A 19432-nucleotide genomic window follows, 5' to 3' on the forward strand; every position below is an offset into this window, starting at 1 on the left:
CATATGAACATCTCGTGATCCAGAGAGCAACAACACCACTTCACGCACTGTCAACAACTCCTCTTCATTCTCAAGCAGTTTCGTGAACAACTGAAGAGTGAATGTTAGAAGATCACATCTCTGACCACCCTGATAAAAGGAAGAGAAAGAGGCAGCGATGAATGTTAGGAAGGATGTGTGATGATCACCAAGTTGGCTGAGATTACTAATCAGTAGATCTAACAAGAGTTGAATAGCATAGACCAGTTCACAACCACGCAGTTGAGGTGTAGGAGGAGTTCCCAATTCTGTGGAATAATCCTGTCTTATGTGGGATGAGACAGAATCAGAGTCCGATTGATTCAGATACGGCAAAGTTCGAGGATCAGAAGCAAGTTCTCGATAACGTGAATGAAGCTGCTCACAACACTGTAACAGAGATGTGGCAAATGGAGGTAAGGCAGATGGAGTACGATCTACAATCACTTTGATAAGGTAAACTACTCGCCAGAGTCGCGTCGGATGACGAGTATTGGAGGGAGGAATCAATTTGAGATCAGTTTGGAAGATGGAAATGAGAGTGTCTCGAATTGCATTCAATAACTGAAGGACAGTCGTGGAATAAGGCAAAGGACAAGAGAATATTTCTAGATATGAATGAGGATACGAAGAGATACCTGGTAACAGTTCAATCATACTTCCAAATACATAACCTCACACGACAGATCTTCTTCTGGAGATTCTCTGCATTCTTCTCAAGGAATTCATTCTTGAAGTATCCGAGTGACATCGCACTAATTCGGAACGAAACAATGAATGGCATAATTAGTCGGTATAATTGATCATCACTTTGTGAGCTTGAAGCATCTGCTAGCATCTGGAGTGTCTTCTCTGTCTGAGATGACGGTTTTTCCAGTTCATCCAGAGAGAGAGGTTGACGAGGTGTAAGCTGAAGGATTGTCTTCACTAACTCACATCCTCGCTTGAAGAGGAACTGTTCTTGGGGAGCCACGACTGAATACTGGAGTACACGACATACACTGATTAGCATATGAAGATTGATAAACCGTTGTCTCTCATCACTAGGATAAGTGATATCACGTTGAGACTCTTCATTCATCTTTGTCGTATCTCGTTGTCTTCGATAGTAATATGCTGCTACAAGAGAAATGATATCAACTAACAGTTCACGATGTTGATATGACCGTAATACTAAAGATTTTGAAGATGACAAAATTTGGAAGAAAAGTGGATCTCCATAAGAATAAAAGAATTCAGGAGATTGAATAATTAACTTCCAGATATGAATTTGTTGTTCCACGATATGATCATTCATAAGAAGATTCATGTGAACTCGTTTACATAACTTCATTTGTGTGGTTGAATCAAGTTTCAACATTCCTAGAAATGAAACATATAAGACATAAAGACGAGATGATAAGATTTGTGAAGCTCGATAAATGATATCCAAATAAGGATTATTGAAGAGATGAATGATGTTCAGATATAAACGAGTTACCAAGTCATCCGTCTGATATACTTTAACAAACTGACAGAGGAACAATAGAGCATAGGCCACTTGAAGATCATTTGTTCCTCGATAGAGATCCCAAGCGAAACTGAAGAGGATGGATCGATAAGACATTAAGTGATCACTTAGATACTGGATACACACCGTATTCAGTTTTAGAAGAGCAACAAGATACGTCGGAGAGGAAAATGGTGTTTTTGGAGTGAGTGTAGGAAGATAGTTGACATAACTGTCAATGAAGGAAGGAGTGAAGACTTCAGAGAGGGTTAATGAATGATTATTACATCTAGAAATGAAAACAAGAGAAAAAAGAAACGTGGCAGAAATCAGAGGGATTATTGCATCCTCAATACAATACATTTTCTTTGTATCATCAACTGATGCATCTTGCAGAAGCTGAACGAAATCCCTATAATTCAAATCTCTTCTTCAGACATACAGAAGAACTGCTTCACGTTGACTGCTCGATAGAATCTTTGGTAAAGTAACTTGATAGTATTCAGTCAGATTCTGGAGTGATAACTGAGTAGGTGAAGCAAAACTGAAAGACAGTCGATTGGAGATGCGAGGATCCTATCTCTTATTCCACACACGATCTCAAACAAAGTGATTCTTCATGATATACAGAAGAAGAACAAGAGTCATCTCCAATAGAGACACATTATCGCCTTCTTGAGTAAGTCCTTGGAAGTTAGTGCTTGGCTGAGAACGAGCTGCTTGAATTTGCTCATCAGTCTCCTTCATATTCTTTGTATAGCTGGTATAAAAATGATTCCAGACATACTGGATGGTTTGAATAATGCCTGCGTCTTCAAACAGAAGAGAATACTGTTTTGTGATGAAAAGCTATCCATGAGAAGTGAAAGAGATTTGTACAATTCGGAAGATATGAACAGGAATGGAAGCAGCAGGGTTCAGAGGTGGCTCATCAAGATATCGTGTCACCAAGGAGTCAAAATGGGTCCAATTGGCGCAGACTGCTTTTAAGAAGGGTTCAACTGAATCTGCTGCAAGGAAGGCACCCAAGAGAGTTTGTACGAAGCTGGCATAAGCAATATTCGGAAGGTCCTGTTGAAAGGGAGTGGAAGGATTAGGACGTGTGGATAGAAGGAAGGCAATACAAGTGGATGCATTATGAGTGATACAAGCAGCGAATGGTTTGAACTAAATGAGAGAAGAGAAATAGCACTACGAGAACAGTAGTAGTTGTGAAGGAAGAACAGGTATGAGAAAGTATTTGAATGAATGAGGGAGTGAAAGTGAAGAGATCGCAGAATTGTTCTGTAGAGACTGGAAGTGAAGCTAAGATCCAGTAGCAATGAAGGATCACTTGAAGAGTGGTATTCTAATTCATTATGATCCACAAATCCTTACATTCACTGTATGCAAAGAGGCTATACTAGAACGAATGGCACTCAGACAACGCATGACCGCAAGACTTACACGATCCTGACCAGTAGGAAGATAAGGTGCTAATCGTTCCAACTGGATCAAATCGAAGAGGGGTACTTCGTGTTGTACTTGAATCTCTGCAGCTAATTGCGACAGATACTCTTCGCGTGCAGCAGGATGCAATTGAGTTGGAATGGTGGAATCGAGAGTTGCAAGGAAGGGAAGAAGTGGAAGTACATTATTGCTCACAGTTTTAACACTGCATCCTGCAGCTATTGTGATACAATGAATGATCTGTTTGGTATAGAGAAGAGGCGAGTGAGTTTGCACACAGAGTAATGAATACTGTCGAATTAAGCTTACACAAACACGAAAGAGTTGGAGATCTAGAGGTAACCCAAAGTAGAATCCCATTGCAGGAGTAGGAGCAATCGATGGATCAACTACATGTCAGATAGGATTAGAAATGAAACCAGGATCCAATTCATTGTATGTTTTCACATTATTCTCCATTGGACTATTCATACAAGTTCGGAGAGCTTCTGTAACCACGGTTTGAACACAATGATCCTTAGGCAAGAATACCTGGAGTCGTAATGCTAACTCCATCGCAGCAAAAATACTACTGGGGAAACCCAATCAATTCACTTACCTCATTTGTTGTTGTGGTACAAGTTTCCCACACTGATCAAACTCCTTACGCTCATGGAGGAGTTGATGGAGAATGGGTCGAAGTGAATTACAGGAAGGGAGTGTGATCAGTTCAGAAACGAGACAATAAGCAACTTGCTGCGGTGGACAATAGAAGAGTAATAACTGTTCAACTAGAACAGCAAGACAATCCCGTTGACGTTGACTTTTAAGAGCTGCTTCAGATTGGAGATAGGCAATCAAATCACTTGACAGACTGGTCGTGTTGATAGCAAAATGCGAGATACTAGAGATGAGTCTATTCAACTGAAGTTACGATTTACCCCACTCAATATCAAGTCCTTTGGTAAAGATAATGTGAGTGAGAGAGATACAATCTACAGCGACAGAGTGAACCCATTCAGAAGGAATGGCACCTAACACCTCAAAGACACTTCGAAGCACTAGTCCACACTCCCGCGCCACAATCACATCAGGAAGACGTTTGAACCAGAAGAGAAGAAGATCACAAACACATCGCTAAAATGATAAGAAAAGAGAGAATCCTACCCGACTGCGCCATGTTCCATCGTGAATGACGTGAAGGAATTCATGAAGAAGCTCTTCCCAGCAAGGAACAAGAACAGTAAGAAAAGTGGATGGCGAATCATCCAGAAGTGTCCATAACTGATTTGAGATCTGAATGGCTACCTCAACACACACTTCATCACCTCGATAAAACAAAGCTGTGAGGGATTTAAAGAGGACGGTAGGCGATAGAGAATAATCTGTGTTGAGAATAAAAGGGAATGGAGGAGGCATGACTCCCAAGAACGATTGAGAGAGAATCTCATCTGTCATGTTTTGAGCTTTACGCCAGAGGGTAGAATAGGACGAATTGGGACAAACCTGTTGTCTCATAAGACACACAAGGGAGATGACAATACGTGTAACACTCTGATAGGCTTGATCCTTCACTTCGGAGTCACAGCAAGCTAAGAGAAGACCCAATAGCATCAAGCAAACAACTCGTTCTGTTTCATTATTCCCTTTGATCTCCACTTGAACAACTTGTTCTAAACGATAAGTAAGAGCTGGATTAATGAATCCTGGAGATTGGAAACATGCAGTAATACACTGTTCTAATAAATGAATCGCCGCCTTCTTGTAGGTACGACGAACACCTCGTAACATCCGAATATTTGTAACTGGTGTTCGTAACATCGTAGCCAACTTGGTTTCAGTCTGATCTAAAGACTCCACAATGAGATTTCGCTCAAGGAGAGATACAGCCACTTCCAACACATCATCCAATGGATATGAGTGACCATTGACAAGGACAAGATAACCAGAAGAAGGAGAAATGGATGGAAGTGAAATGGAACCCTTGAGAGAAGAACGTGCTTTGCCTCCAAGTCGTCCCAAGATCGTGAGTGCGAGAGATGATATAGTATTATTTGATGAGTTGTGTAGAATGGTATACAGAGAGGCAATGAACTCATGCCGACATACATCACGCTGCATGAGACCGATGACTTGTTCAGGGGTCAGTCGAGTGAGGAAATTGTCAATCAGACTCAATGCTAGAGATGAAATAAAACGAGATATAATTACCACTTCGCTGAAGGGAGTCTGGACCAGCCAATCCCTTCACATAGAAATTGATTAACGAGGTCATTAAGGTGAGGATCTGCTGTGTATTCAGAGGTACTCGATATGTGATTTCAAAGACACGTTCTTTGGTATGTGGATCAGTAGCTACTTGAATGATATGCGTCATTTGATAGATAAGCGGTCGTAGCAAAGTGTTCAACTCAACGGAGAGTTCATTGAAAGTATTATGCTGAAAAATGTTCAAACAACCATAAAGAACATCAAGATAATAACTCCAATGTGAGGTTATCATGAGTCGCTGAATACATTCACAGAGAAGACGTTTCAAATACGGTTTGAATATAGCTTCTTCAGCTGGCATAATATTAATCTGAGTACAAAAGACTCGAAAGAGAGTAAGAAGAACAGGAGGTGAATCTTGAGTACAGTCCAGATCAGCAAGGTGATTTGCAATGAAATCAATTATGATACAAGAAGAGTATTTGAAAGATCCAATGTTACTCATAAGAGATTTGAAGAAAGTAAGAAAGATTGGATAAGTGATTGTAATTGGGTAGATATGAGGGAGTGTGAGAGAGAGAACATGACGAGCAATATGATCTGGTAATTCGCGAATGACTTCAGCGAAGTTGGATATGCGTGACTCTAACTGATCCCGGGAACGAGTCTCATCGATTTGAAAGAGTTCACCACAATAGAACACGCCAATCACGTAACGATAGATAAGTGTAACGAAGCGTTCCGAGAATGGAAGAGGATCTACAGGCTGCTGATTGGTAGTATCAGGAAGAGGAGGTGATAGAGGTGGTTGAGTAACTTGAAGACCATTAGAGAGAGCTGAGAGTGTAGGAGAAGTCACTCGAGAAGAAGATGCTACTAAGGCAGGATCCGAAGGAGATGGATGTCGGAAGAACCGAACTATTTCTACCATTCCAGCAGTAATACCTTGTAGCAAGGATATAATATTATATCGACTCTCCTTAATCTCCACATCACCAATCGTTAAATACTTGGTTGAAGGAGTAACTCGTATGCCATACTCATCATATGCAGGAGTTGGGTGTGTATAAGGTTCATTGTTCATAAATGCAGTGAAACGAGCATTACTAGTCTCAGCATCTACACAAGCCTTCTTCACATCTCGAATTCGAGCATCTCGTTGAGAAACACACTGCATATCTTCCACTTTCCTGACAAAAGTGAGAGCAATCCGATATAGCAATTCAACTACATATGAATTAGAGATCATGTTCATACTCACAATATCACGTTGTGTCACTGTATACTGCCGGAGACTCTTAACTAATTCTGTTAGTGAGAATGTCATACGACGAAGAGTTCGGAAGGCAACTACAGGATTCCCAAAGAAGAAACTGTAAATATAGGCGATATTTTGAATATCCACAAGTCGAAGCTTATTCTTCCTTGTAAGGAGAATATCGTTGACGATTTGCAAACGATGCTCAATCAATGAGGAATTCTCACACACACTTAACTGCAACGGAAACAGAACATCGCCTGTAAGAAGATAAGGAAGATGATTGATTAGAGAAGTCAAATTCAATTTGGGATCAACAAGAAGCTCCAGAATCTGTAACGCAATGTCTGATGAAGCAAGCTGGGAATGAGAGGGAAGAGAAAGAAATACCGATTCCCGCGGGAAATGTATAAGAATCTGAATAGTTCGCTGATAGATGATTTCAAGTCGATCTGGAGATGCTTGATTAAAACTCCTCAAGAAGGCAATATAAGCTGTAAGAGAGGAGCAAAGAACCCGAAGATACTGGAGGTACTGTTTTGGAGAGGTGATAGATGGACTGATGACCTCAGCAGCTGCCATGGAACCCAATGCATCTACAGATAATGAGTAGAAAGAAGTAGGACTAAGGAGAGGAGTGGAATGTCGTTGGATAAGTGTTGAATAAACGCGGAAGAGTCGTTGGGTGATCATTAGAACCCGATCGAGGATAAGAATCGAGTGGAGGTTCGATGTAATGGGCTTATTCTGGATGTGAGACAGAGATCATAAAAAGACAGTGATAGCACTGTTGCGATCTCGAAGAAGCATCGACGAAGGCTGATTAACGAGATCCACAGAGAGCGAACGACGACGTTCGCGTGTTGGTAGAGATGAGATGGGTGGAGTACTGCTATTGGCAGAATCACTTGTGCTGACAGGGACATTCGGATTGGATGGAAGTAAGGGTAACGATACAGACCCTGTTGTAATCAAGGGTAAGGAGGCAGATGTATCTCCCGAAGTAGTTTCCGAATGGACTTTGGTTTGAGTTGTAAACGAACCAGATATCATGGTGGACGGTGGAGGAGTAGGAATCTAATCAAGAGTTAAACATGAATCATACTTGAAGGTCTTCTGGTTCTTCAGCAGGAGCCTTTAGAAAATCCCAAGCTGAAGTAGAAAAGTTGGTAAAGGCAGTTTCAACTAGCCGCATAAAGGCATCAGCAGTATCTTGAGTAATCATTTGATAATAGGAACTCATGTAGAGGAGAGTTTGCACAATTACAACCCCATTGAGTTCATTCTCAACAGCAAAGTTCTGGATTTCAAGAAAGAGACTATCACATACTTGAAACAACAAATTTAATGCGACTGCGCGGTTTTTATCTGTATAGGACATTTTCATGGTCATCTTCCGAATGATCTGAAAGCAATAACTACAATTCAAATAGGACAAGTTTCAAATCACTTTCTAATGCGATGGTTCAAATCATCTTGAAGAGATATGGGAGTTGAATTCAAAATGTTCAATACGCGATAAAAGAGTTCTGAAGCAAGTTCAGGTGTTTTAAAAACATGCATATAATCGAATGCATATTTGACCTTATCCAACAGCTACATCATCAAGCCCTTTCTCATTTCTCTTACAGAGCCCTTCTCGACGTTTACGTTGCCAAGACTTGTCAATACAGATTGGGCTGCAACGTTTGTGGACATTCTTAGCCGAGCTTTTGCAGTTTTAAAAGGCGCCAAAAGCAGCGCCTATTTTTGTCATTACTGCGGATCTGAAGAAAGTCTTTCAATCGATTCTGAATACGTTGAAGATGATAACAAACAGTTCAATTAAGAAAAGTCTAGAGAAGGCAATCTACAGGAAATGAGGAGGAACCGGAGAATTAGGATCATTACTATGCAATAAGATGAAAATACCTGAGATACTCCAGAAGAGATCCATCAAGTCCATTTTGTTTCATTCGCACTTTAACAGCATCTGCTGGTATTCCCATAGCCAACAATTTATAGAAGTGACTAACTTGAGGATGATCCTTCCACAATACAGTAGATTTGTCTGAAGAGTCCAAAGCAGATTTATTCGGAGTATTAATTTCAGAAGAAGTAATTTTGACTGAGGTTGGTTGATCGTTCCCTTTCAACTTTTCTAAGAATTGCATTCCCTTATTACAGTCTAGATGAGAACAAATAAATTGAAGTTACGGTCTTCTTGCTTAGCACTATCCATTTTGGTTTCGAGCAGAGATAATGCTGCTTCGAGTTCACAAATCCGATTGTTGATTCGATTTAATTTGGATTCACAACTAGAAGTCTAATTTCTGCAATGAGTAATGTTACGATTGCGAGAAGTCGTTAATAAAGGATGTTGTTGATAAAATAAACTCGTTAATTGCAAGAATCGTACTATCACAATTCATGATAACAAAACAGTGTACTACGATAAAGTACAACCATATTATTGATGCTTCGCATTATTGTATACCCATGTCAAAACAGACTGATATGTTCCAACAGCCAATCCTTGGGCTTTGAGATGGTGATATATATACTTGGACATTTCTTTCTTTGTCATATTGGGATATTGAATCTTCAGAGTAGAAAGCAAAGAATGCATGACATCCTTTGTCTTCTGAGAAAAGACAACTCTTGTTGAGCGTTTTCGCTCGGACTTGACTTCAGTTCCGCTTTCAGCAGCCTGTAATGGAGGCAAATAACTAGAGAGAGCTAGTACTAATAAGAAATGAAATTGATCACCTGCAGAATTGTTAGGTATTGACGAATCCGTTTGTACTGGGGTAACAGGCGCAGATCCGCTGGAAGATGCATTGATGTTCGAAACCGTAGGAGTAGTTACAGTTGAAGACAAATTAGATATATGGGATTGTGTTGTATTCATAGTCGTTTGCAGCAATTGCTTGGTGTTAGTCACAAGAGAATCACATGGAACCACATAGAATGAGATGTAATCATCATCACATTCTTAGAGTCATTTGAATTATATACTCCTACTTAGCAGTGTATTCATAATAGTATCATAGAGGTTTAGTTTGAATGAACCGCAGAACAGTGATAATGCCTATAGGTATAATAATGCAGCAAGAATACCATCACCACTCTTGAAATCAACAAAGAAGTAACCATTATAACAAAAGATAAATTCCCGCGGTTTTTAGGCTGTGTAAGAGTATTAACAAACAAGATAGGATTTCTTGATTTTGATCATTTTCCGAATCAAATGATCCATTGTAGCACACTTATCAACATCATCTATCACAACTTCCTCATTTACTCTTCGTTTCTTCGTTTCGTTAGTTGAAGCATGCTAGATGTTATACCATTGGATTACTCTAACAAGGAGATTCCACAGTTGGTTTTGTTCTTTGATGCGTTGTTCCTGTTCTGGGATGTGTTCCTCTACTTGATGAAGAGCAGAAACAGATTTAGAAGAGGTGGTATCACGATTATAGGTAGGAGAGGAACTTTTAAAGGTACTTCTTGCAGGCCTGAGAAGAGATGTGTGCTTCCTTTGCTTCTTTGAGTCCGGAATTCGGATAAGCACCGATTCCTTCTTTGCAGCAGCCATTGTGCGTTGATCCCAAACACGAATCGTCTTGGTGATCTCCTCACACAGTCGACTATTGGCATGTTTCTTTAATGTACGCAACTGCTTAACAGATCCAGAGAGCTTTAATATACTCAACGTCACTGGTAGATCCCTAAACTTGATTATCAGGTTTACGGCCTTCTCTTCTTCTTCGTTGATTATTGCAGATTCTAGAGCAGAGTAATATTCTTTTAGTTTATCAACAACTCTTGACTCCGATATGGACTTCTCTTCACGGGACAACACAACATTCCTGGAATAAGACTTGTTGATTTCCTTAATGCAAGACGCAAATGCTGTTGAGATCAATCGATTCGGATTGTCGATATTACTTGTGCAAAAGACTTTAACCCACTCGGGGGTCTATAAGTCAAGTCAAAAAGCAAAAACAACAGATTCGGGATGACTTGAAAATGTCTCTTCGATTTGCTTAGTTAACTTGATTATCGAATTTACAACCTATTTCCATGAGAATACAACTCACCAGAGCCTACATTTGCACTCATTGAACTCACTTATTACAAATGGTAAATGGCATCCAATACAAGGACTCTTGCAGACAATGCAAATGTACAACTACCCTCGACACAATTGTTAAGCAAACCAATGGTTGCGAGAATTGATAGATAACCGCGAGTTGAGTCATCAGTTGATCAGGACAATTACAATCTGAAATGCCTGCTCCCTTCCGACCGGACTATGAGAGAAAGACTATCCCAACGGTCCCTATGATTGTGATTTCATTTGTTTCATTTCTTGACAACTTCTGCTATACACTCGTCAACCCCAATATTCCGTATATGTGTAAAGTTTACTTTCCAGAAGTACAGTTTATCGAATGTTTGTTTTGTAGCTTTCTGATACGGAACTGGGTTTTTATTCTGGATGGATTACTGCTGCTTATTCTCTTGGTGGTGTCCCAGGAAATTTCTTTTGGGGTTGGTTTGCCGATCGCTATGGTCGTCGCTTGTCGATTACTCTTAGTATCATCGGTGTCATTATAGCAATTAATATATTCGGATTGGCAACGGATTTCTGGATTGCTTTGTTCGGACGCTTTTTATGGGGGTTTCTAAACGGTAACTTGGGTATTGCAAAGACATATATTAGTGAAATTAGTAATGACTATACGCAAACACTGGGATTCTCCATTTTTCAAACTGTTGGAGGCATTTCATCGTAAGTCGTTCTGTATCCTCTTAATCTCTAGAACTGTAGGTCCTAGTGTTGGTGGTTTTTTGTCAAGACCTGAGGAGAACATTCCTGGTTTGACAAAGAAATTCCCAATACTTCGAGAAGTAGGACCGAAGGTTTGAGTTCATGCTAGTACCGCTACTATATCCCTTGTTTTGCTGCTTGTATTATCTGTTTTATCGTGCTTTTAACTGTTCTCTTCTTCCTTCCAGAAACTCTTTCAAAGGAGGATGTGAAGAAGAACATTGCATTGATGAAGAAATCCAAAGTGTGACTGAACGAATAGATTCATGAGTAGGAAGGTTTAGAACTCTTGCGCCAGAAGCGAGCTCGTGATCCCAAGTACAAACCCACTGAGGATGAGCGTATTCAAGAGCTTCTCATGGAAGGATCCTATTTCCGCTTGATGGTCAACAAGAAAATCTTATTATCCGTGTTCTTATATGGTGCATTATCACTCATTCAAGGAGGACATGATGCCTTGTATCCTGTATGGATGATCAATCCTAAGTCCTCAAAGGGTTTCGAATGGACACAGACAGATGTTGGTTACTTGTACTCTCTCTTGGGTCCTGTTCAGATGCTCTCAGGACATATCCTTTTCATTCTCATGTTAAACGCCCTTCATTCTACCTCTGTTGAATGGTGTAGCAGCTCGTTTATTAGGATACAAACGAATGTGGTTATACCCAGGTTATTTGTACATGTTCACCATTCTCATTACTCCTATCTGTGCTCTTACTCTTTCGTCTCCTTCTTGGGTATGTTATGTTTCTCTGATTTACATTCAGGTACAATGGTTTGTCATCTATTCGATTTATGCTGTCTCCTATGTTGCTCGTATTCTTCAGTTCACTGCTATTATTGTCATTATTTCCAATGTTTCGTATCCAGATTTCCGTGGAAAAGTGAATGGTATTGGCCAGGTGTTTGCTTCTCTAGGTCGTTTCATCGTAAGGAAGGATCTAGGATGTGAGTTTTAGGGACCTACCATTTCAACCAATGTGTACGCATGGAGCATACAAAAGAATTATCCCTGGCCTTTAGATTTCGGTTTAATCTTCTACGTGAGTATTGGGAATGGGAGTGATGGATAGCTGCTTGGAATTCTCCAATTAGCTCACACATTGTTGATCTTCTATATGGATGACAGTGCGAATCACAGTACTCCCTCTATTCGACGATTCGTAAAGATGGAGATGGAGAAACGTAATGTCGAAATGGTTGAGATGAAAGACCAAGGAGATTTAAAGAAGGGAGAATCCGGAGATAAGTCGAATGAAGAACAAGAGACAAGTATTGTTGCAGTTCCGAATCTGTGACTTCTTTGTTAAACAAACACCTAATACTTTCTGATACTCCATTTTGCTTTCCAGCTTCTTTCCATCCATGAGTTTTCGGGCTGCTTTTATAAAGTCCTCATTCTCCACATAGTTGCGTTCCTCACGAATTGCGAACATTGCTGCCTCTGTACATACATTACGCAAATCAGCACCATTAAACCCATCAGTTAGTTTACTCAAAGAATCATAGTCTACTTCTCATCCAACCATCTAATCCAGTACCTATCTCTCCCTGTTTCTGCATCTTCTCGCTGTGGATTCGAAGAATCTCCTTACGAGCAATGGCATTCGGAAGAGGAATTTCGACTTTACGATCTAAACGACCTGGACGTAGCAAGGCAGGATCTAGCGTATCTGGTCGATTCGTAGCCATGATTACCTTCACTTGATCTAATTCGTTGAAACCGTCCATTTGATTGAGCATCTCCATCATAGCTCGTTGAATCTCACGATCCGAGCCAGATCCCTAGCCAGAACCATCATTGATCATACCTACATTTTCACGTCGCTTACTTCCAATTGCATCAATTTCATCAATAAACACAACCGCTGGAGGATGGGTTCGAGCGTAATCTACACATAAACCAACAAGAATTCGACTACTGAATAACTCACGAACAACACGCGAGGACTCTCCGATATATTTTTCAATTAACGAAGAGGCCACAGTTTTGATAAAGGTTGCTTTCATCGTTGAGGCGAGTGCCTTGGCTAGAAGTGTCTTTCCAGTACCGGGAGGACCATACAGAAGAACTCCCTTTGGAGCCTTAATGCCCACACGGACAAAGAACTCGGGTTTTGTTAGAGGTAACTCAATCACCTAGAATAAGAGACTCTACAAACTTATACTTCTCGGATTTCTCGAATTTGATCATTTAATCCACCGATATCACTCCACTTTATTGTTTCATTCTGTTCTTCCATCATTGTTGCCACAGATGGGTCTACACGAGGTGGAAGAGGCCTTATAATCATCTTTGTAGTAGTATCTAGAGCTACACGCGTTCCTTGTTCCAATTTGTGCACATCCACCTAAGAATGAGACCCATAGGATAAAATAAATCCTACAGACTTCTTAACATTCACGACATATCGACTTCCTAAAGACGACTTGACAAGCACTTCTTCGTCATTTAGAACGCAAACAACGTCTCCAACAGAATATCCAACGCTCTTGAAATGTATCCGATTCAATAAAGCATACCTGGAAGGCAGCCGTCTTTCTCTTGACACTGGCATAACGTTCTTCGACATCCTTTCCTGTTTCTCGTAGTTCCTCGAATCTATTCTATAAAAGTTATATCCTCAGTACCAACTCTCTTTCTCTGTCAACAAGTCTTCTGTGTTCATCTTTGTATCGCTGGACCAATCGCTCCTTTTCTGTATCCATGATATATGCGAATTATGCTTTGTTACTGAGTATTTGCGAGAAAAAGAATGGACAAAAAACACGCCTATTTTTGGTATTCAAATAGGATTACAGGATCCATTTGTGGTTATAACAATTCAAATACGACATGACCGAGAAGACGTAATAATAACTCTAAATCACAATTCACGTTACCATTGTTTCAATATTTGTATTCTATTCATAGCAATGGCACCATGGCGACAATGCAATGGCTCCTTGTTCCCAGGTATTCATTTATCAGTTTACATAAACAAGTGAAGACAATGATTGACGTTAAATTATCAAGAGAAATGAGATGGTTTTAACCATTTTTACACGACGATTGCATTGAAACTCCACTCGGTTATCAACTATACTCTTTATTATTTTGTTAAATAATGTTTGCTAGATTTCTTGGCAAGAAGAAACAAAACCCGGATTCGGGTGAAACATTAGAAGATCGCAAACTCCGGAAAATGGTGCAGACAGCCGCTACAATTGATGGCAAGATTAGCGTATTTGAACGAAAGTAAATATAGTTGTTTTGGACTCACTCCAGAGCTGAAGCTGTTGCAGCTAAGAGGGCAAAATACTATGAAGCAGCCAAAAAAGCACGTTCACTTCATCGGGATCTAGAAACAAAGCGATTTTTACGAGGAGTGAAGCAATGTGATGAGGAGTATCAACGTTATTCTGTGAGTTCAATTGATTCTTATTATTCATAGAATATGAGTGTTAAATTGGGAAAGTTAAAGAGTATGACAGAAGCATATCTGGATCACAGCGATTTCCTTACTTCTGTTGGTGATGTCACAACTCTAGTTAATGAATTTGGACTGTAGATTTCTCTGTCCTTATTAATTGTAGAAAGCCGGAAGATGCCGAGAATCTTATGGACAAGATGCGAGATATGCAGGAAACCGTGAAAGATATGGATGACGTTGTTGCCGAGGGTATTGAGGAGGATGACGAGGGTCTGGATGACCTTCTAGCTGATCTAGATAAGGATCTTAGTGAGGATCCAATTAATCAACTCCCTGAAGTTGCCCATCATACTCCTACCTCTGCTGCTTCGGTTCCAGATGTTGCTGTTTCAGATCTTAATGCTGAATTAGAGAGTTTGTCGTTTGTTTGTTCTATTCTGCATGTTCAGTAATTGTGTTTCGTCTTTGATTATTATACTCTCTCTTTTTTATCCTCTCTTTCAAATTATTTTGTAAATGAAGAGAATCGGTTTTGTATTCCTCCTTTTAGCTGTCATGGCTGTGGCTATTGACACATCAACGAAGGACGTGCTGAATAAGAAGGTACGAAACACATATCTTGGATGATATTTTAGCTCTCCAATATGCACTATGGAGCTAATCATAGAAACAACTCTGACATTATCAATGTCTGGATTCATGCTCATACCCATAATGATCCTGGTTGGCTGGTGACGTCAGACCAGTACTATGTGAAGGTATCCACCCTGTTCTATTATTCTAACGAGTAGCAAGTTCGTTATATTCTCGATACCGTTATTGGTGCTCTTGCTCTCAATCCTGAGAGAAAGTTTACGTACTGATGATGGATCCATGTAATGATTAGATATGTGGAACAAGGATTCTTCCAGCGCTGGTGGAAAGAGCAAAACGAAGCTACGAAGGCTCTGGTCCATAAACTTGTGGAAAATGGCCAATTCGAGTTCAATCTCGGAGGATGGGTCATGTCTGATGAGGCTGCTTCCACCTATGAGGATGTTATCAATGAAATGACTCTCGGAGCGAAGTTTATCTATGACGAGTTTGGCGTTCGTCCTACAGTTGGTTGGAGTATCGATCCTTTCGGTCATTCCAAGGAGATTGAAGCGCTGTATGCCGATATTGGTATGGATGGATTCGGTATTAACCGTGTGCATTACCAGGACAAGGCTGACCGTATCAAGAATCAGAAGCTGGAGTTTGTGTGGCGTGGAAGCAATAGTCAGGGCCAGAAGAGCGATATGTTTGTTCATATGATGGATAATCACTATTGTTCTCCTTCGGAATGTGACTTCTTAGCAAATAGCAGTGGAGAGTGCATGTACAGAACTCGTGATAGTGTTTGGTTCCAGGATGATGAAGAGCTTCCTACGTTCAAGGTGAATGCAGAGGAAAAGGCTCAGGCTTTTGTGAAAATGGTAAAGGAACGTGCTACGTATTACGATAATGGAAACAATCTTCTCATTACTTGGGGATGTGATTTCACCTTCTGGAGTGCTCCTATCTCTTATGCTAATATGGATAAGTTGATGAAGTATGTGAATGAGAATGAAGATCGTTTTGGTGTCCATGTCCAATATGCTGTGTTCAGTGATTATATCAAGGCTGTGAATAAGCACAAGAAACAGTGGGATGTGTATGAAGGAGACTTCATGCCTTATGCTTCGGATCCTGATGCTTACTGGACTGGTTACTACACTAGCCGTGGTCGTACCAAGGGATTGAATCGTCACACGATGAATGAGCTGGCTGCTGCTGAACTGTACTTATCTCTTGCCAAGGTCTATGGTTATCCTGTTGAAGAGGCTTTCAATAAGGTTATGAAGCTGCGCAAGGCTCAGGGAGAGTTCCAGCATCATGATGCTATTACTGGTACTGAGAAGCAGGCTGTGGCAAATGACTACAATGTGCAGATGGAAGATGGTGTTTTCTTTGCCAACGAAGCTACTTCAACTATTTTGGGAGCCATTCTGGATGTGAATGTGAATCGGAACATCACTTTGAAGTGGAGTGAACTTTCTGCTGGCAAGAAGCTGGGTGTGATTCTGGTCAATTCCAATGGTTGGACTCTACGAAATGTGATTCGTGCCGTGATTCCTGTTGACGGAGTCGAAGTTACAGATGCCAAGGGCAATCTGCTTCTTTCGCAGGTCAATGCTATCCCTGACTGGTCTGTGGAGCGTGCTAATGGTACTCATGTGGTCTATGTGGAGGTGGAAGTTCCTGCTCTTGGTTTTACAACCATCTACTTCACTCCCTCTACATCTTTCAGCAACATGGGCCATGTGACTGCTGGTGATAGTATTGAGAATGATGTCTACCGTCTGTCATTCGAGAACGGTTTGTTGGCTGCTGTGGAGTTGAAGGAGGAACAGCGTGTTATTCCTTTCACTGATAAGTTGTATCAGTATGAGGGACGATATGGTGGTGGTCGTAACTCCGGCGCTTATTCTTTCATTCCTGCTCGCAATGAACCTGATACCATCAGCGATAAGGTTGAACTGACGATTGTGAAGGGACCTCTGATGGAGGAGGCTCAGATTGTGTACCGCTCTGGTTATCAGCAGATTATTCGTCTCTACAAGGTGTCGAGTGAAATGGGTCGTGTGATGGAGTATGTCTATGATATGGGTCCTACAGATGATGGTCGTGAGATTATTGCTCGTTATGATTCGGAGCTGTTGAAGAGTGATCGTGTGATGTTCACTGACGGAAATGGTCTGGAGGATATTAAGCGTGTGTATCGTGAGGATAGTGTCATGCCTGTATCTGCGAATTATTATCCTATCAGCAATCGTGCTTGGATGCAATCTAAGGATGAATCTCTTCGTCTCAGTCTTGTTGTCGATCGTGGTCATGGTGTGGCTTCTGTGATCGATGGCGTTTTCGAGGTCATGCTTCGTCGTCGTAGTCGTGGTGATGATGGCTTTGGTGTGGATGAGCCTCTGACTGAGAATGATCACTATCAACAGACCCTGTGGTTGATGTTGGGTGCTCCGAAGACTTCTGTGGCTCTCCACAAGCGTCTGGACTTCCATCTTAACCATGCTCCTGTTCCTTTCTTCTTCGTGACTGAGAAGCCCTTGGCTCATGCTTCTCACAGCATTCTGAAGAAGGAAATGCCTGCCAATGTCCAGCTTCTCAACTTCCAGTTGAATGGTGTGAATGATAAGGACTTCTTGCTTCGTTTCCACCACATCTACACAAAGGGCGAGGAGACAGAATTGGCACAGGAGGTTGTCTTTGATGTGAATGAGTATTTGGGTGATTTCCAGGTGAAGAGCATGAAGGAGTACGTGCTTACTGGTATGTTCCCGAGAGAACAGGTTGAGAAGGAAAGATTGCAGTGGGAGATTAAGTCAGACAAGAAGCAGGATGTGATTCGCCGCTCGATGAATGGAGAGACTGTTGTAACTCTGACTCCAATGGAATTCAAGACATACAGAGTTGAACTCAACTAAGTGTCTGCAGTTGTTTGTTTGTTCTGAAAGTGGATCTATTTCATGAATGAAGCTGATGCAGACTCCAAAGTGCATGACTTGGCGGAAGCTCTTAGTGCTTTGGGAAAAGAGCTGCTCTGTCCTATTTGGTATGATATAGGAATTGAATTTGATCTAGTTTGTGTCTGTTGGAAGATCCTGTTCGTTTGTCTTGTAATCATTCTTTTTGCAAGTAGGGAACTGGAAGTCTTTATTAGAGATAGAAACTGTTTAGAAATTTATCTCTTTAAGAAGGCAATATGTCCTATCTGCAAGAAGCGCCAAACTAAACGAGTTTTTGCTGTTTCAGAAAGTCTTGTAACGATTATTACAAATTATCGTACACTTGCTTCTCCTAGTGCTCTTTCTGTATGTACTTGAAATTTGGGTAATCGCTAGCTTAGTCAACCTTTATCACCAGAGAAACAATATCATTCTATTTTAGGTTAGATCAAAGAGAGTGGTTTATTCTAGGTGTTACCGACTTAGGTGAGTCTCCGACAAAGGAGAAAATCTCTGAAATTCATCATTCGATTGAAACTACTCGTCTGGAACTGCTGAAGAAGGAGCGAGGATCTTATGTGTGGTTGGTAACTGGATTGTCGGCTTCAGAGCGTCGTATTATTAATCACGTATGCACTCACTCTTCTGTTCGTGTTGTTCATGAATATTGTGAAGAAGGTGAGAGCTCCTCTTACCACTTATTCTTAGTAACGCATTGTATTACATCCTCTAAAGAGGCGAGAGGTTCGTTGATTACGAAACGTACCTTGAATTATCTCGTCGCCATTTTAGAACATATTCCTATTGTTTCCATTAAGTGGGTGAAGAAAATTTCTCGAATGATTGATTCGATGATGAATGAATTACGACCAGATTCCATGACCATTATGGTGAAACAGGAGCAATTCCCTCCCATTGATATGTACTGGATTCGTGGTGATGAGCAATGCCAGAAATGCATATTAGGAAGTCCTCAACGCTCGCTGCAGAATCGTTGTGGTTTGTTTGAGGGGATGTCCTTTCTGATAGTCGGGAGGTTCACTCCTCCTGCACCTTCTCGTGAATCCATTATGGATTTGATCAAACATGGTGGAGGTACTGTCTTGCAGGAACTAGATAGTAATCAGTCTCAAGCAATTATGATTGGAGATGGGACTGTTGCAGAATCGTTTAATAGCAATTTGTATGTGTCCTATTTTTGGCTTTTGGATTGTATCAGTAATTACCGAATTGAAGACGGTTACAACTATCTTTTGCACTAAATATGTTTATACAGCA

General features: G+C 40.8%; 9 protein-coding genes across 9 annotated transcripts; 3 read left to right on the plus strand and 6 right to left on the minus strand.

Moving 5' to 3' along the window:
* Nucleotides 1-667: 667 nt before the first annotated feature.
* Nucleotides 668-2254, minus strand: JH06_2450 (phosphatidylinositol kinase; the record flags this gene model as incomplete). Its single annotated transcript, XM_014671634.1, has 4 exons — nucleotides 668-1796; nucleotides 1827-1919; nucleotides 1950-2083; nucleotides 2114-2254. The coding sequence occupies 4 exons, from the start codon at nucleotides 2252-2254 to the stop codon at nucleotides 668-670; spliced, it is 1497 nt and encodes a 498-aa protein (XP_014527120.1).
* A 1611-nt stretch (nucleotides 2255-3865) lies between these two features.
* On the minus strand, nucleotides 3866-5056 carry JH06_2451 (hypothetical protein; the record flags this gene model as incomplete). The annotated part of the gene is made up of 2 exons (XM_014671635.1): nucleotides 3866-4072; nucleotides 4103-5056. 2 exons carry the CDS (start codon nucleotides 5054-5056, stop codon nucleotides 3866-3868), a joined length of 1161 nt encoding a protein of 386 aa, XP_014527121.1.
* Nucleotides 5057-5099: 43 nt separating this feature from the next.
* JH06_2452 (hypothetical protein) lies at nucleotides 5100-6473 on the minus strand (the record flags this gene model as incomplete). Its single annotated transcript, XM_014671636.1, has 2 exons — nucleotides 5100-6373; nucleotides 6404-6473. The coding sequence occupies 2 exons, from the start codon at nucleotides 6471-6473 to the stop codon at nucleotides 5100-5102; spliced, it is 1344 nt and encodes a 447-aa protein (XP_014527122.1).
* Nucleotides 6474-8253: 1780 nt separating this feature from the next.
* On the minus strand, nucleotides 8254-8815 carry JH06_2453 (hypothetical protein; the record flags this gene model as incomplete). Its single annotated transcript, XM_014671637.1, has 4 exons — nucleotides 8254-8293; nucleotides 8325-8571; nucleotides 8601-8701; nucleotides 8736-8815. 4 exons carry the CDS (start codon nucleotides 8813-8815, stop codon nucleotides 8254-8256), a joined length of 468 nt encoding a protein of 155 aa, XP_014527123.1.
* Nucleotides 8816-9720: 905 nt separating this feature from the next.
* On the minus strand, nucleotides 9721-9981 carry JH06_2454 (hypothetical protein; the record flags this gene model as incomplete). The annotated part of the gene is made up of 1 exon (XM_014671638.1): nucleotides 9721-9981. One exon carries the CDS (start codon nucleotides 9979-9981, stop codon nucleotides 9721-9723), a length of 261 nt encoding a protein of 86 aa, XP_014527124.1.
* A 695-nt stretch (nucleotides 9982-10676) lies between these two features.
* Nucleotides 10677-12518, plus strand: JH06_2455 (hypothetical protein; the record flags this gene model as incomplete). The annotated part of the gene is made up of 8 exons (XM_014671639.1): nucleotides 10677-10826; nucleotides 10856-11181; nucleotides 11213-11300; nucleotides 11330-11464; nucleotides 11495-11843; nucleotides 11890-12149; nucleotides 12180-12263; nucleotides 12294-12518. 8 exons carry the CDS (start codon nucleotides 10677-10679, stop codon nucleotides 12516-12518), a joined length of 1617 nt encoding a protein of 538 aa, XP_014527125.1.
* A 205-nt stretch (nucleotides 12519-12723) lies between these two features.
* On the minus strand, nucleotides 12724-13929 carry JH06_2456 (26S protease regulatory subunit; the record flags this gene model as incomplete). Its single annotated transcript, XM_014671640.1, has 6 exons — nucleotides 12724-13005; nucleotides 13036-13359; nucleotides 13389-13571; nucleotides 13608-13712; nucleotides 13744-13822; nucleotides 13856-13929. 6 exons carry the CDS (start codon nucleotides 13927-13929, stop codon nucleotides 12724-12726), a joined length of 1047 nt encoding a protein of 348 aa, XP_014527126.1.
* A 398-nt stretch (nucleotides 13930-14327) lies between these two features.
* On the plus strand, nucleotides 14328-15085 carry JH06_2457 (hypothetical protein; the record flags this gene model as incomplete). Its single annotated transcript, XM_014671641.1, has 4 exons — nucleotides 14328-14444; nucleotides 14469-14624; nucleotides 14655-14767; nucleotides 14797-15085. The coding sequence occupies 4 exons, from the start codon at nucleotides 14328-14330 to the stop codon at nucleotides 15083-15085; spliced, it is 675 nt and encodes a 224-aa protein (XP_014527127.1).
* A 192-nt stretch (nucleotides 15086-15277) lies between these two features.
* On the plus strand, nucleotides 15278-18133 carry JH06_2458 (lysosomal alpha-mannosidase; the record flags this gene model as incomplete). The annotated part of the gene is made up of 3 exons (XM_014671642.1): nucleotides 15278-15391; nucleotides 15425-15489; nucleotides 15520-18133. The coding sequence occupies 3 exons, from the start codon at nucleotides 15278-15280 to the stop codon at nucleotides 18131-18133; spliced, it is 2793 nt and encodes a 930-aa protein (XP_014527128.1).
* Between the last annotated feature and the right edge of the window lie 1299 nt (nucleotides 18134-19432).

This window comes from Blastocystis sp. subtype 4, assembly GCF_000743755.1.
Source record: "Blastocystis sp. subtype 4 strain WR1 chromosome Unknown seqid_0146, whole genome shotgun sequence".
In the NCBI taxonomy this organism is placed as follows: domain Eukaryota; class Bigyra; order Opalinata; family Blastocystidae; genus Blastocystis; species Blastocystis sp. subtype 4.